Source organism: Gallus gallus, chromosome 1, assembly GCF_016699485.2.
Source record: "Gallus gallus isolate bGalGal1 chromosome 1, bGalGal1.mat.broiler.GRCg7b, whole genome shotgun sequence".
Taxonomy (NCBI): Eukaryota; Metazoa; Chordata; class Aves; order Galliformes; family Phasianidae; genus Gallus; species Gallus gallus.
This window is the reverse complement of record NC_052532.1, coordinates 25,229,751-25,244,396: the sequence shown is the minus strand read 5'-3', so window position 1 is coordinate 25,244,396 and position 14,646 is coordinate 25,229,751. Positions and strand designations below refer to the sequence as shown.

The following is a 14,646-nucleotide window of genomic DNA, read 5'->3' as shown; positions in this document are numbered from 1 at the left end:
CGCGCCGCTCCGCCCCAGCCCGGCGGGGCCGCGGTGCCGGGGGCGGCGGACGGGGCAGGGCGGGAGCCGGGCAGCGCCGGGCAGCGCCATGGGGCTGGAGACGGAGAAGGCGGACACCCGCATCTTCATGGACGACGACAACTTCCCGCCGGGCGGCCCCGAGCTGTCCGAAGGGGAGAAGTGCGCGGAGGACGGGCTGGAGCGGGACCCCCGCGGGCTGAACGCCCACCTCCAGGTGCCGGGCGGGGCGGTGGGGGCGGCGGGGCCGGGGCCGGGCGGCGGCTGACGGCCGTCGGGGCTGTTCGCTCTTCCAGCTGGGCTTCGAGGACGTGATCGCCGAGCCCGAGCTCACCCACTCCTTCGACAAGGTGTGGATCTGCAGCCACGCGCTGTTCGAGCTCAGCAAGTACGTGCTGTACAAGCTGCTGAGCCTGCTGCTCGCCGTCCCGCTGGCCCTGGTGTTGGGGATCGTCTTCGCGGTGCTCAGCTGCCTGCACATCTGGTGAGTGCGTGAGCGGCGCGGGGCGGCGGGCGGGGGCTCTGCTCTGCCGCCTCAGTGCCCCAACGGCCACCGCCGCCGTGAGGGCCTGCGGGCGGCTCTGCGTGCGCTGCCTGCTGGGTTGGTAATGGGAGAGGAATTGTTCCGTGATTCAACTCCAAACTTTGATCTTAGCAGCTTTCCCGTCTGGGTGTGCTCCCGGGGGCAGAGCTTTGCTGTTTGTGGGGCGCCTTGCCTGGCTATTGATCGCTTGTTTTTGTCAACCGGAGTACAGACATTGTTAAAACACGTGTACTTTAATTGAAAGGCCCGTGCAGGAGCATTGCTTACATCAGACTTCTTCGCTCACAGAGTGAAGAAAGCTTCAGGGGGCCCAGCTCGGCCTTTCTTTGCTAGTGTCACAAAGCCAGCTGTCACTGCCTCACAGCAGGTGCACGGCCATCTGCAGGTGCGGTGCAGAGAACCCCTCCTGAGCTCAGGAAAGCTGTGGCCGCGGTTCACAGACAAATACGACAGCTCTCCGAAGCAGCAAAGCTGGTGTACTTTATACAGAAAGTACTGGTGAAATATTGCGAGCCCAGAGAGGCGGTTGATTGTGGAGAAGGAAGAGAGGCAGGGAAAAGAATGATGTTGAGGAAGGAGAGTCCATCAGGCTGCAGAAGAAAGCATGAATGCATATATCATCAATGTCATCCTTGCAAACCAGGATTTCGCATATACATAAGTTTTGACCTAAGCCTCGTTTGCCTTGAGTGATATTGGTATCGTGAAGAAGTCAGTAAGGAAAACAAAATGCTATCCAGAAACTGGGAAACAAACTCGATATACATACACTGGTTGTTTGAACCTCTGATTGCAATCTTTTGGTTGCAGATTTCAGTTTTCAGAAGGAGAATAGAAATTTGGGTTGATGGCATTGTTATGAGCCACTTCAAAACCAGACTAACTTAAGTTTTGGAGCATACAGAGTTTGCAGTAGGAAGTTACAATATAATTCAGAGCTACTACTTTGCTGGGCCTCAGATTATTGCAGGCATTTTATAGTGGGCCTGGGCTTTCATATCAGCCAGTGGTCACTGTGCTGTACCGTACCAGAACTGCAAAAGGATATGGTGGACATATAGAGTTCCTACAGGGAAATGTCTGTGGAAGAGTTCACTGATGCTCAGTTTGTTCAGAATGATAACATTTAATGCTGCAGAATGATCTTATATCTGAATTTCACAGGCTGGATATGTGGACATGAGTTCCACTGAACAGGACTCAGAGGTCAATTTCTGTTTGTGCAAGTAGTCCCCAGTGACTCTGTCAGGAACTGTGGTTCCCAGTACATCTGAAATAGAACTGAGTGAATGTGGCACTTGACTTTGAAAAGTTTCCCTTGACTGTCTGCAAACACACTTGTCTCCCCAGCAACTGATTTTTGGTGCCTAAGTTCACTGTCAGTATGGAATTGATCTTTCCTTTTGATCTTGCACACGGATGGGTGTGAGAGAATCACATAGCTCAGGAGTGCTGTCTGCATCCCCTTGGACCCTACCCAGCACTACAGTTGATAGCACAGCACAGTCTGGTCATCCCACGAACACAGCCTGGATTTGTGGGACAAACACAACGTTTGAGCATGCTGAGGTTGTGCTAACTTATTTCTGCAGCTCCCAGTGTTCCAGATTTCATGGTGTTAAGGAGTTCAAAGTCTCTGTGTCTGGGAGGATAGTGCAGGATCAACTGATACCGGAGGCATTAAAGGGACCCTAAACACTGGCTCCTATGTAAGCCTGTTGGGTCTGTAAGAATATCAGCTCCTTGTTTTGTGGTTGCGGGGATGGGAATTCCATTATATTTCTGTCTTCAGCTGTTTCAACGTCATGGGAAAGCTCTGGGCACTCCCTTCCACATGGCTGTCTACAGGAGGGCTTATCAGAATCTCTGCACCTCATTTGCAGCATCCAAACCACTGAGATGTTGACGTGGATCAGTTGCAGAGGAGCCTTTCCTAAGAATAAATTAGAAACTGTTTCAGCAACACTTGGAAGTCCCAGGGAACAAAGCTCTGTTGATTGTCACACACATGTTGCAGTTTTGTCAACATGCTGAAAATCCACTGAAGTCTGACAGCATTCCTCACGCACCAAGGGCACTTCATGACTTGCACCCATTGTGTCTGATAGTAAATGTTGTCTTTCATCAGAAAGAAAGAGCACTAAAAAGGGAAGTGAACACATGAGACCTGTGGAAAGCAAAAAGAAAACTTCAGCTTTTATTGCGACCTATTAGCAATGAATACTTTGGTTCTGTTCTCATATTGCTTGAGCTAAAATCCAGATTTATACTCCCTGGCAAAAGGTACTGAAGCTGCAGTAGCTAGCATGACCTACATAGGAGCTACTTCAAGGAAGGCTGCTTCTCCACATGGCTTCTCTCTTAGTCATGGCTGTCATTTTTACCGCAGCCAATACTCTCAGAAGTTGTCAGAACAACTTTAAGAACTATCTGTGAATATCTGAGCAACCTTTTAAACATGGCCCTCAACTGAGGCTGTTAAGATTATTGATTGTTTTAATATGAGCAGAACACTGCTGGCTTTCCAGGCAGCCCGTGCAAAATCATGATCTCTGTGGTTGATCCAGAGACTAGTTCTTGTTCCTAGCCACACGTTGGCAATCTCTTGAATTTCACATATACTTTTTTGTAGTCTTATCTTTGAAATGTCCCATTATATATTTATTCTGAGAATCGATGCATCGTTTGAGAATCTGTAACTTTAGGTTTGAGAAGAGCTCTAAAGCACAAGGAGTCATCCAGCTTTGAGCTCTTGTCATCAGCTTGAGTAGCAGATACTCAGAGCTCCTCTTCACATGAGCTTCCATTTGCAGTGCTCAGAGGTAACCAGGGGCATATGCACAGAGAAGCAGATTTGAATGTGCATCATCTCCTAAACTCTCTCTCTGAAACTCCATTTACATGGCTTTTTGCTATCATATTCAACCCCCAAAACCTCCCTACTTGGCTGTCTGGAATCAAAAGACGTTACAGCACTGCTGTGCCACAAAGGCACACCACGTAGTCTGGCGTTGTCTTGGTATATACCCTTGCCCTCTGAAAAGGGAGTAGGTGAGTATTGTCTTGCTAATTCTTTAGTTTTGTCTTTTCCAGTCTACCTGAGTCCTGAGATATGAAATGCTTGGTTTTACTGTGCTTTGTGTACTTCGTGTGGGTCATGCAAAGCTCCAGTGGTTCTCTTTGCTCATAAGTAGCCCAATAGTTAGTGGGGCTTTACAAGAAGCTCTGAAACTGCTACCTTGTATTTAGCAGTCTGTGTACAGTATTCACTTATACTGTAGTGCTATGCAAGACACAGTCATGATGTAGTGCACGTGCAAGCCTGGAACTGGGTAGTTTAATTACTGGATGTCTTAGTATTTGAAAAACGTCATTAGGATTTGTCTGAGATTCCATTTTGAAACACTTCACAGGAGATATGATTCTTCACTATAAAGCAGGAATCTGAATTAACAGTGAATGATTACTGCAAATACATTGTCCAGTTCCAAGAAAAGTTGAATTACCTCCTGAGAAAATACCCTTATGAGTAAGAATTAAGTTGTATTAAGTTGCATTTGTATTAAGTTGTATTTTGCTTGGTTCTTAATAATGTTCCATTAGCGGTTAGCAGAAAAAAAGTAATGTGAACAAGCATGAGATAGGATGATACATATAAAATAGTAGAAGTCATACCTTGAACAAAAAGAGAAGGAAAAAAAAATAGGGTGGAAGAAAGGGAACAGTCTGCTCTTTTCAGGTCAACAGCTCCCAAAAGAGATGAATCGTTTGTAAAAGGATGGATATTTTATAACATACACATACAATATGATTGAAAGACAGGTTGTATGAGTAGTTGAGATGCTCTCATTATGCTTCAGCTTAGATATCAAATTCAGAAAAGCTTTATTTTTCTTCCCAGTGCTCTACCGCTCTACCAGGAGTAGCTCCAAAACTGCAGTGAATGCTGATATCCTTAGCATTGGTATATTTTAAAAGTAAGGAAAAACTAAGACTGACTTTTGTTGTAAAATTGATAGCTACTTGCATTCTGCTGGTTTTTGTATGCAGTATAGCATAAATATGGATAATGTGTAAAAAGATTAAAAAACATTACCGAAACGTTTTTATATTTATTGTATGTAACATTATTGAAAGATTTTGAGTTGTGGATGATCTCTATAGCAGTTGCATGTAGTATCATGGCTGTTTTCCCAGCCTTCCCTAATGAACTCCTGGTGATTCACTGCAACTTGCTGTGAAGCTTTTGCATAACGTTCTATTTGTTTAGGTTGTAGTTTGTGTGGTCCTGTTTATGGATGATCCAGTAGAAATGTAGGCTTTCAGTAGAAACATTGGCCTTTCTGCCTCCCTGCAGATGAGTGAGACTGGGGGAAAAAAGAAAGGAAGAAAGAAGAAAAAAAAGCAGGCCAAATTAAATTTAGATGGCAGCAGAGGAGCAATAGCAGCAGTTTATAAACTAAGTGACATGGAAAATGGGTGAAGTCAACACAAGCTGAGTAGCCAGTTCTGGTGTTTTCCTATGTAGGTTAGAGAAGTTTTTTCCCTTTGCATTATTGATGCTCATCAACTTTATCGTAAAGCCCTTATGTTATTTCCTGTAAATTATCTATTCTATATACAGCGATACTGTAAGTGGTTCATAAACTGGCAGTTTACAGAGTTCACTTTCATACTACAGATACCGTGTTCCAGTAGCACTCGCAGTTCTATGTGCTGTGTGTTTTACTGGCTATTTCAGCAGAGACAAAGAAAGAGAAGGTTTTAGAAAAACTATTCTTGTTCAAATCCATCTGGGTTAGCTTGGAGTGCAGCACAGACATGGTAGCATACAGCTTTCGCTGTACGATTAAAGCAGAGAATCCGCTTCTACATTGAAAATAATTCTTTCATTCTTACTCTTTAGGTATCAAAGCTTTAATTTTTTTTTAATGCAACGGTTGTTTGTTTTCTACACTGTTATTCTGAGTAGTGCTCACTGGAGATACACAGTATTTACTTAGATATTTTTCAGACCTGTGACAAAATAACAAATGTTTTGCATAATACTTCCAGCCAAAGTCTACGAGAGTTGTGCAGCTGAATTTTGTGGAAGCAAGACTGGGATCTTAAATCTTGAATGCAACAGCAAACTGGAGCAGTTCATTAGCTCTATCAAATGGGCATATAGCTTCTTCTGCCTCATGTAGGAAATAAATGCATTACATATGGTCCAGAGATCTTTGAAAACCTTGTTCTAGTGTGACTTCAGTATTACTTATGTTATGTATACACGTAATTTGTTTGCACCCAAGTAAGAACACGCAGCTTAGTGAAATGGCCAGGGTTTTGGGCCAGGAAGTGATTAAAAAAGGAGAATAACCAGTGCTGGTGTGGTCACTGATCTTGCATGTGGCAGCCGTGGTGCACCAGCCATATGTGCACACCTGGCTCCCCTCTGCTGTCAGTGAGCTTAGCTTACGCCACCACTAATGACATTGCTTTGGAGTCGGGACATATGGAGAGCGTACATGGATGATTGCTGTGCTCGATTGCTGAAAGCACAATTCTTTCAAGGGGATAAAAAGAACTTTTCCCTAAACAAGAGTTCTGACCTCATTCTGCTTTTTTGTTGCTCATCCATAAGTGAAAAGCTTCACAGTATCAACAAGGTGCCCTATATCGGAGGTCTGGCCTGTCTATGTACTACTGCGATTAAATGTAATTCAGTATTGCTCTACTGTTTCTGCATTGTTATAACAACTTTATAACAACTTTAACAGTTGTCTTCAGTTGGAAGGAATGAAGTATGAATGGCCAGGTGTGCATGTGTGTGTGTAATAGACAGAAGAGAAACACCTGAAGAGACATCTGAACAAGGGACTCAAGAATGCCCTGAAGGGATCATAAGGAGCTCTGTTCCCAGGTGATCAAACTGGGGAATGTATAGTTTCTGTCAAGCCCTAAGGACCCCCACTCCTGACTACTTAAAGGACCTGTCCTTAACCACAAGTTGCAGCATCACCTCCAGCAGCAGGAGAGAACAGCAAAAGTTCATCCCTATCGCAGGCATGGCCCAAAGTTAGCTCAGTGTTGCCAGTTAGGAAGAAGCAGAGACATGACAGGCTGTTGCACACAAGTGAGCCCAAACAGAGGAGCATATATGTCATGGTGCTTTTGCATGCGTAGGTGTGAGGCTGTGAGTGAACAAAATCAATGGAGAATGAGTGCAAGATTCCAAAAATAGACTTGTTTAAGAGACGTACAGTAATAACATCGTCTTCCTTTTCCATAAGTAAGCACTTTTCTTCACTCAATTGCCCTATGCTGTGGCAGCAGTAATCTCACAGATCTTCCATTTGCTCTTTTACAGGATTGTGGTGCCTTTTGTGAGAACCTGTCTCATGATCTTGCCTTCAGTGCAAACCATATGGAAGAGCCTGACAGATGTTTTCGTTGCACCATTCTTTCATAGCATAGGCCGATGCTTTGCCATGGTTAATATACATCTGGATCAAGAGTAACTGTCAGGGTTGCAACACTGCTGTAATTGTAGATGGTGTTATACCTCTTTCTAATGTAACATGCAGGCACTTACCATTCATTCCGACCTGTTAAGATGATAATGGCTGGTTAAGTGGGAACATGCTATTATTCTAAAACTCATTTATTTTCAGGGAATCAATTTGAGACTAAGTAGGCAGTTTTCATATCTAACTATTTTAACAGCAGAATAAATGTGGATTATGTTGGCAACACTTTATTTTAATGGTACGTCGATTGCTGGATTGCAGAAAAATTCTCTTAAAGGTTTAATTGCCACCATTGTGATAACAATTGGCATCATTACAAGAAATATTTAAATTAGTAGGCTGGGATACTTTGGGTGAGAATGATCTCTAGGGTTTAGCATTGATTTTACTGCAATTCCTACAGGGATCATTTTTGGCCCTCACTGTGCTGAATGATATACTCAGTCCATTATTATCTGCATTTAAAATGAAGGGCATGATGCATAAGCATACAGAGAAGTTAACTCTTCTATAATTCTCCTGTATTGGGGAAAAGGCTCCCTAGAAGGTTATCCCTTAAAATAAGGTGTTACCTAATGATTTGGAATATCAGCTAATCTGTATATTTTATTTAATAAGAGGTTAACTTTGCTGTATATTTTGTACCTTTGTAAATGGCACTTGGTGAGCTTTCTTTGAAGCATTATTTCTATAGTATTTGAACTCTAACAAACTTACTAGGCAGCGGAAGTGAGAAACTGCAAAAAATGACTTAAACTAGAATGTCAATGTATAAATTATGCAGATTTTTAAGCATTGCTGTGCAATTCTAGGATGTGCATTACATGTAGTCGTGTGCAAAAGAAAAGAGTATAAGATTTTTAATACAAGACTATGCAAAAGAGCTGGAAATACCTGTTTATGAGAAGTGGCTTTTTTTAATTAAAAATGGACAGTTGTAAATGCAACCCTGCCCATTTCTGTGTATTATCTGTGTGGACATTGCGATATTTAAAATGATGGATACTATGCTGGCACTTTAACTAAGTAACAAGCTACTAAATAAGTCAAGTGGGTGTAATTGGTATCCTTGTCTAACTCCTCCTATACTGACTTGACTCTCCATGTTACTTATTACTACTTTAAAGCCTAACCTGTAACAAAGCCCTTTTTCTGTCTGCACCTAACACAGCTTGTAAACCAGAGTAACAGAACGTATGTAGAGGTACATTGGAATTGCATCAGCCTTCTAATGGGTTTATGCTGCTGTTTTTTCCTGCCATTGTAAATGTTTGTATGATTCAGAATTTTATTTTCTAAAATGGTGTCACAGATTTCTTATCAAGAAGAGTATATAATAAAATAATAAAATATCAGCTTTTTCCAACTGTCAACTTTATTTTTTCAGGTTTTTCAACTTTTAAAAAAAAAAAAAAAAACCTCTTAAAATGCTGAACAGCATGGAATACTTCCAGGAGGTGAGAGAGGGAAGAGAAGTGGATAAGCAACAGTACTGTTCTGCTGTTCTGCTGTTATCCACTGTATTTAACTTACAGAGGAAAATTATGTATCTCTTTGCGTCAGATTATGCCCAGACAGAATGTGTCTCTGATGCAGATCTTTTGGTGCAGAATTTTGGCTGTATCCAGCATAAAGTTTAATTCTTTTTAAGGGTGCATGCTTTATTTACAGACGAGCTGCAGAATGCCCTTACTCACTGGCTTACAGAAGCTGGCTAACACTGCGTATTTTTTGCACATTAAGAACATTTTTGTACTTCGAGAACTTCTTTTCTATTTGTCACAGTTAGAGAGGGATTCATATGGCTTTTGAAAACTGGACCCCATTAACTAGTACACACCGAGACTTCTATGGAGTTTGGTCTTCTTGCAGAAGTTAGCTTAATCTTCAAATGTGTTCTTACCTTTCTTCTGTTAAAACTGAAGTATTTCTGCTGAAAATAAAGATTGATCAAGCCAGGCTTGACTTCTTTTGAGATTTTTTTTTTTCTTTTACAAAATCCAAGGATGGTTACAGATATTTTCCACACACAAAAATAAATAAATAAATAAATAAATCCATATAATGAATTAATTAACCACAAATGTGCCTCGAGTCAGTACTAGTTCACTGGTCTAAAAGGAGCCCTATAGAAGCCTGTGATATGAGAGAGCTCAGGTGTGCATCCAACCTTGAGATTAAGGAAAAATGTAGCCATTTAGGTTAAATACTACTGGATATATGCACTCAGTAGCTTACTGAAGTCATCCAGCTCTAGCTACCACAGAGAATAAAAGAGAATGATTTTCTTATTTCTTTTGATTTGAGCCTTTCTGTTTGTCGTTGACTGGTTCTGTTACTGTGCATCTGCCCCAGGCAGCGCTGGATTCCAGCCATCATGGACTTCAGGATGTGAAAGTTGTGACATACGACAAACTGTCCTAACTGATACCATCCATGGACAACAGGAACTGAATGGGTGCTGACTCTAAACTGTGTTTGTAGATTTAGGATCCATTCCTTAAATTCATTTCTAATTGTTTTGAAATGTGGACAAATGATACCAGCTGGCACCAGAACAGCAACGTACAGATAAGAGTTTAGGCAGAAGGGGGAATCCAGAAATTTAATCTCATTCTCTACTACAAATCTAGGAAAATTTGCACCTGATTAAGATCATCTGTTTTGAACTGTGCTCCCTCTTCCCCTCTGTGAAATGGGAAAATTGTTGTTGCTCAAAGCAAGGGTAAACTTTCCATCATTGTGGTAGAGTTGTGAGGGTAAGTAAATAAAGTGTGAGATGTTCCAGTTCCAACCTGTTGTTTGTTACTGTAGACCTTACAGACAGGAACTGGAAATTCAGTTCTGTCATGCAAAATGTGCAATGTCGTGTTTTTCATGGAGGTCACAAGTAACAGACAGAAATAACCCCACTTATCTTCATGGGCTTTTCTCTCACAGTGAAATCTAACCTGTGAGAACATTTTCTTAAGGTCCTTCTCATCTGACTGTAGAAGTTAGATATTTGTATCCTATCTTTCCACACCCTACTTGTTGACCACAAAAATTGGCACAAATTCTTAACAGAAAGTTTGAGGTCTTAGTAAATGAGGGCCCTTCCCCACCTACCCAGAGAGCTCACCCAGATATACCCCGACTGGAAAATTCAGAACATCTCTGCAGCTCTGGGACCTCAGACCACACATTCACATTTAATGGAAGCCAAAGAATGGTAAGCCCGTTATTTTTACAGGGTGTGATCTTTCCCCCACCTGCAGAGATAAAACTAATGCTGTTAAGCTGTATTAACTCTCTTTTAAAAACACGTGGATAAAAACATGGTTTTCTTTTCAAGAAAATGAAAATGGAACACAATAAAATTCCGGTGCTGTCTGTTAGTACACTGTGTTCGTGAAGACCTCCAATGAGCACACATAACCATCACTCACTTATGCATTAAAAACTGAGGTGCTTTCTTCATGCAGGGTTTTACAACTGGGGGGTGAATTATTAAGGCTACTTTTAACCTACTGACACCGATCTTCCAAAGCTTATTTCAACAAGAAGAAAATGTCTTCTGTAGAGGCAATGCAGAGGAGCTAGGATAGGTTCCGGCTCTGAATCATCCTCCTGAGAAGAGTTTCTGCAGTGATTAATGCAAAATGTTTGTCTTGGCTTGAGTTCTTTCCTCTGCTGCATAAAAAAAAAATTGGTTTCCTCTAAAAATTGTGCAGGCCTATGGAAGCAATCTGAGTATCTAAGCAGCGGAACAGGCTCTTCTCCACGTACATCTCTCATGGTCTCCTAGTTCAGATGTTAGGAGGAAATTCTTTACTCAGAGGGTGGTGAGGCAGTGGCACAGCTGCCCAGAGAAGCTGTGGGTGCCCCATCCCTGGAGGCATTCAGGGCCAGATTGGATGGGGCTGTGGGCAGCCTGAACTGAGATGGTTTTTAAGGTCCCTTCCAACCCAACCATTTTGTGATTCTGTAATTCTATGATCTCAGTGACAAAAAATCATATCTCATATAAGCCTGGCGGGGGGGGGGGGGGGGGGGGGGGGGGGGAGGGGTGCTTGAGTCCCATGAGAGGGACTAGTTCTCAGATTGCTATTTCTACACAATATAGTGAATAACTTGCTAGGACTGGCTGAACGGCACAGAATAGTATTGACACCAACCGGCATTCATGGCCCAGTTCAATATTGACCAGGATCCTGATATTGATAAGGGTTGAGAAAAGAGAGACCCAAATTGCTCAAGGTCTGGAAAACTTAACCTTCAGCTGACAGAATTAAGGCTTTCAATCTATTTTCTGCATCAACCAAGTGGTTACAAGCTACCATGCTTGCGATCTACAGGGACTAGCTATAATAAAAGATATATATACCTAACACAGGATTGAAATGATAGTCAGGCATTGAAATCCAAAACTGTAATCCCTGCCCAGATGCCACCCAGCTAGGAACATGTTTAAACTCAGAAGGCACCTCCCTTTCATGTAACCTTCCCTCAGTACCTACAGTTCTATTTTGGTCATGCCTAGAGCTGCCCTTGTTTGAGCAACTTGGCATCTTACTCACATCCAAGCCCAATCAGAATCCCAAAATAAGGGAAGAGAATGCCCTGGTCACCTGAAAATACATTGACTGCATGTCAGCAGAGTGGGGTACTTCCCGAAATATGCTTTCCCAGGAATCCAAATACATTAGCACACCTCAGATAGACAAAACTGATCTCGGTTCTCTCAGTTGTTGGATTACACTTCTAGCCCTCAGGCTGTTGTGAAATGTGCTGTGGCAGCAGCACCTCCATTTAAAAGGGAATCACTCATAGCTAGAGGTTATGAGAAGAAAGGAATGTGAGAGCAGCTCACCATCTCTTCTGAGCAAATGTCTTCTCTGACACAAGGAACGAATGGGCCAAGTAACAAAAAAGCACGCATGAGAGACAGTCCTATATTCTGATACAGGACTGAGGCAAGGGCACCCACATCAGCGAAAAAGCTCTGATTCAGTGAGTTGTAATGTAAACCACAGATAGCCTCCAGAGTGGGGACAGAATGACTATCGTGAATCCTCTGAGAATGAAAGTCTGTACATCGTGGAACAAGGAAAGCACTGCTCTGCCCTTTAAGCCCATCGCAGTGCCTGTGATCACGCAGCAGGGTAAGCACTGTATTCAGAGCTGATAAAAGCTCGCTACCAACAGCTCTGGCAGCTCAGGCCTTCAGCCAGAAGACCATCCAAAAATGCACATAAAAGGATGCACTTCAGCAGCTGAACAGAGGACACTAAAAGCGCAGTGATTTTCCTCTCCTCAGCCTTAGGTTTTGAAGCATGCTGCATAAGGAAGGTTGCTTGTGGGCAGGCTGTTATCTGCCAGCCTCGCTGCTGCTGCAGCTGTACATAAGGAATACCGATTCTCAACTGATTCCAATCTCTCTGGCATTGTCATGCAAGGATCAGGAGTATTGCTGATACCATAATTGGAATAATTACACAACTTTAGGGGGCGGAGTGGAGTGAGAGGCAGTTTGGTTAGGGGGACAGTTAGGGGGCAGAGGAGTGAGGTTTGATACCAGACAAAGGCGCAGTGAGCAGCCACGCACATTTGGTTCAGCTTGGTGACTCATTTTCTGACACTATTTTTTGAGGAATTTTTTCCAATCCAATTTTTGCTTTTTGGAAGAAATGTTTCCCGCCAATACCAAGGCTTTTCTTCTCAGAAGAACTGCTCCCACCTCGCACACACTCAGCACCACGTTTACAATCAGCTCTCAGTTAAGGCAATTCCAAGATCTGGAAGTTGAGATAAAGCAAAACTTTGGAGCATAAAATGTGTTTAAAGTTAGACTTGAAATACATAGAGTTGGTGTGATGGAAAAAAGAAGAAGGGCAGCGAGGTGGCCAGCTGGTTAGCACAGATTCTGTTTCAGCAGCTGCCCTGGGCTGCCAACAGTGCAGCAAAGCTCAGTGAGAAGAAGCTTGGGTGGCATTTATTTACAAGGCCAGTTGGGTGTCTGCGATCTGTGGCAATTTTAGGCCACCCCTGGATAATCCATTCACAGTAGGTAAGAGGGGAGCACCGCCTTTGCACTTTCAGAAGGTTCCTGCAAGCCTTTGCCATGCCCTTTCCAGATAAGCTATCCTGCTCCTCTGCACAGCATCGCAGCTCTTTGCAGAGCTCCTTTGCTCCTCTGCTGGGATTCCTCTCATGAAGTCTATCAATTCCTCCTGCTCCCAGTATCTCTTTAACTGTAGCAGTGTTGTATGATTCAGAAACTTCTTCCAAAGGGTGTTGAAGTTCTGCAGAAACCATTCCAGGAGTCATTACTGTTTCAAATTAACCAATAAAATTCCTATTTTTAGTCTTCCTTGAGACATGCAGTAATACTGAATAAGGGGTCAAGATCTTCCTTTCAGTACTCGAGGGGAGCTTATAAGCAGGAAGGGGACAAAATTTACATGGGCTGATAGTGATAGGATAAGAGGAATGGCTGTACAAGAGGGGAGACTTAGGTTAGATGTTAGAAGGAAATTCTTTACTCAGATAGAGGTGAGGCAGTGGCACAGCTGCACAAAGAAGCTGTGGGTGCCTCATCCCTGAGGTTCTCAAGGCCAGGCTGGATGGGGCCCTGGGCAGCCTGAGCTGGTGGGCGGCAGCCCTGCCCGTGGCAGGGGGTTGGAACTGCATGTGCTTTAAGGTCCCTTGAAGCCCAAGGCATTTTATGATATTCTGCTGTGTGTGCAGGACAGTGACCAGGTGTGAAACTTTCCTAGATACAAAAACTGTTACTGTAATGGGGGAAAGAGGGTATTTTTTAGTTATTGTTGGGTTTTGTTAGTTGTTTTTTTTTTTCAGATGAATTGAAAGATCCCAGAAACTGTCACTAAATCCATACATTTGCTTTCATGCACATACTCAAGTGTTAGGACATTTTAAGGATGGCCTAATTGAGTTATCATGTCAACTAAAAAGTTTACTTCTAAAAATGACAACTAACTTGGAGAGCTGCAAAACACCCATCCACACTTTTACAGTTCATGAGCAATAGAAACACTTAAAGTTCACTGTTCCCTGTTGGCCATATCAGAACTATGCAGACTGCATCCCCAACAGGTGCATTAATTTACATTAACAGAGTCTTCATCATCGCAGCCAATGTCTTGTTTAAGGGCACTTCCCTGTTGAATTGCCAAAGCTGAACACACTGCATTAAGGCTGTTCTACTCCTTTAGCTGCAATTCTGTGCTTAATGGCACAATACTAAGACACCCACCTTCTTGTTAATGTTGTAGACCTCATGCCATGCTCTGATTTACTAGGAGAAAAATAACGGCTGCAAACATTAAAAATGAAATAAATGGTAAAAAAGGGCTGGATGTAACTTGGGGTTTGTAGATGTACAGTGCCATTGCAGCTGTGCCTCGGACCATGCTGGACCCAGCAATGAATCCCTACAGCTTCTCCCCTTATGTGCTTATGAGAGGCCGTGAGAACAGAGCGCAGCCAAACACCGGCGTCCCTCTGCACCTCTCGAAGTGAAGTCCCAGCGGTTAACACGCATGGCAGACATGGGTCAGCCTCCTCCCA

At 43.0% G+C, this 14,646-nt stretch overlaps 1 protein-coding gene across 1 annotated transcript; it reads left to right on the top strand.

The window, feature by feature from the left end:
* The first annotated feature begins 51 nt into the window (after positions 1-51).
* Positions 52-9,033, top strand: CAV2 (caveolin 2). Its single transcript, NM_001007086.2, has 3 exons — positions 52-235; positions 315-502; positions 6,915-9,033. The coding sequence occupies exons 1-3, from the start codon at positions 89-91 to the stop codon at positions 7,063-7,065; spliced, it is 486 nt and encodes a 161-aa protein (NP_001007087.2). The 5' UTR covers positions 52-88; the 3' UTR covers positions 7,066-9,033.
* Positions 9,034-14,646: the final 5,613 nt, after the last annotated feature.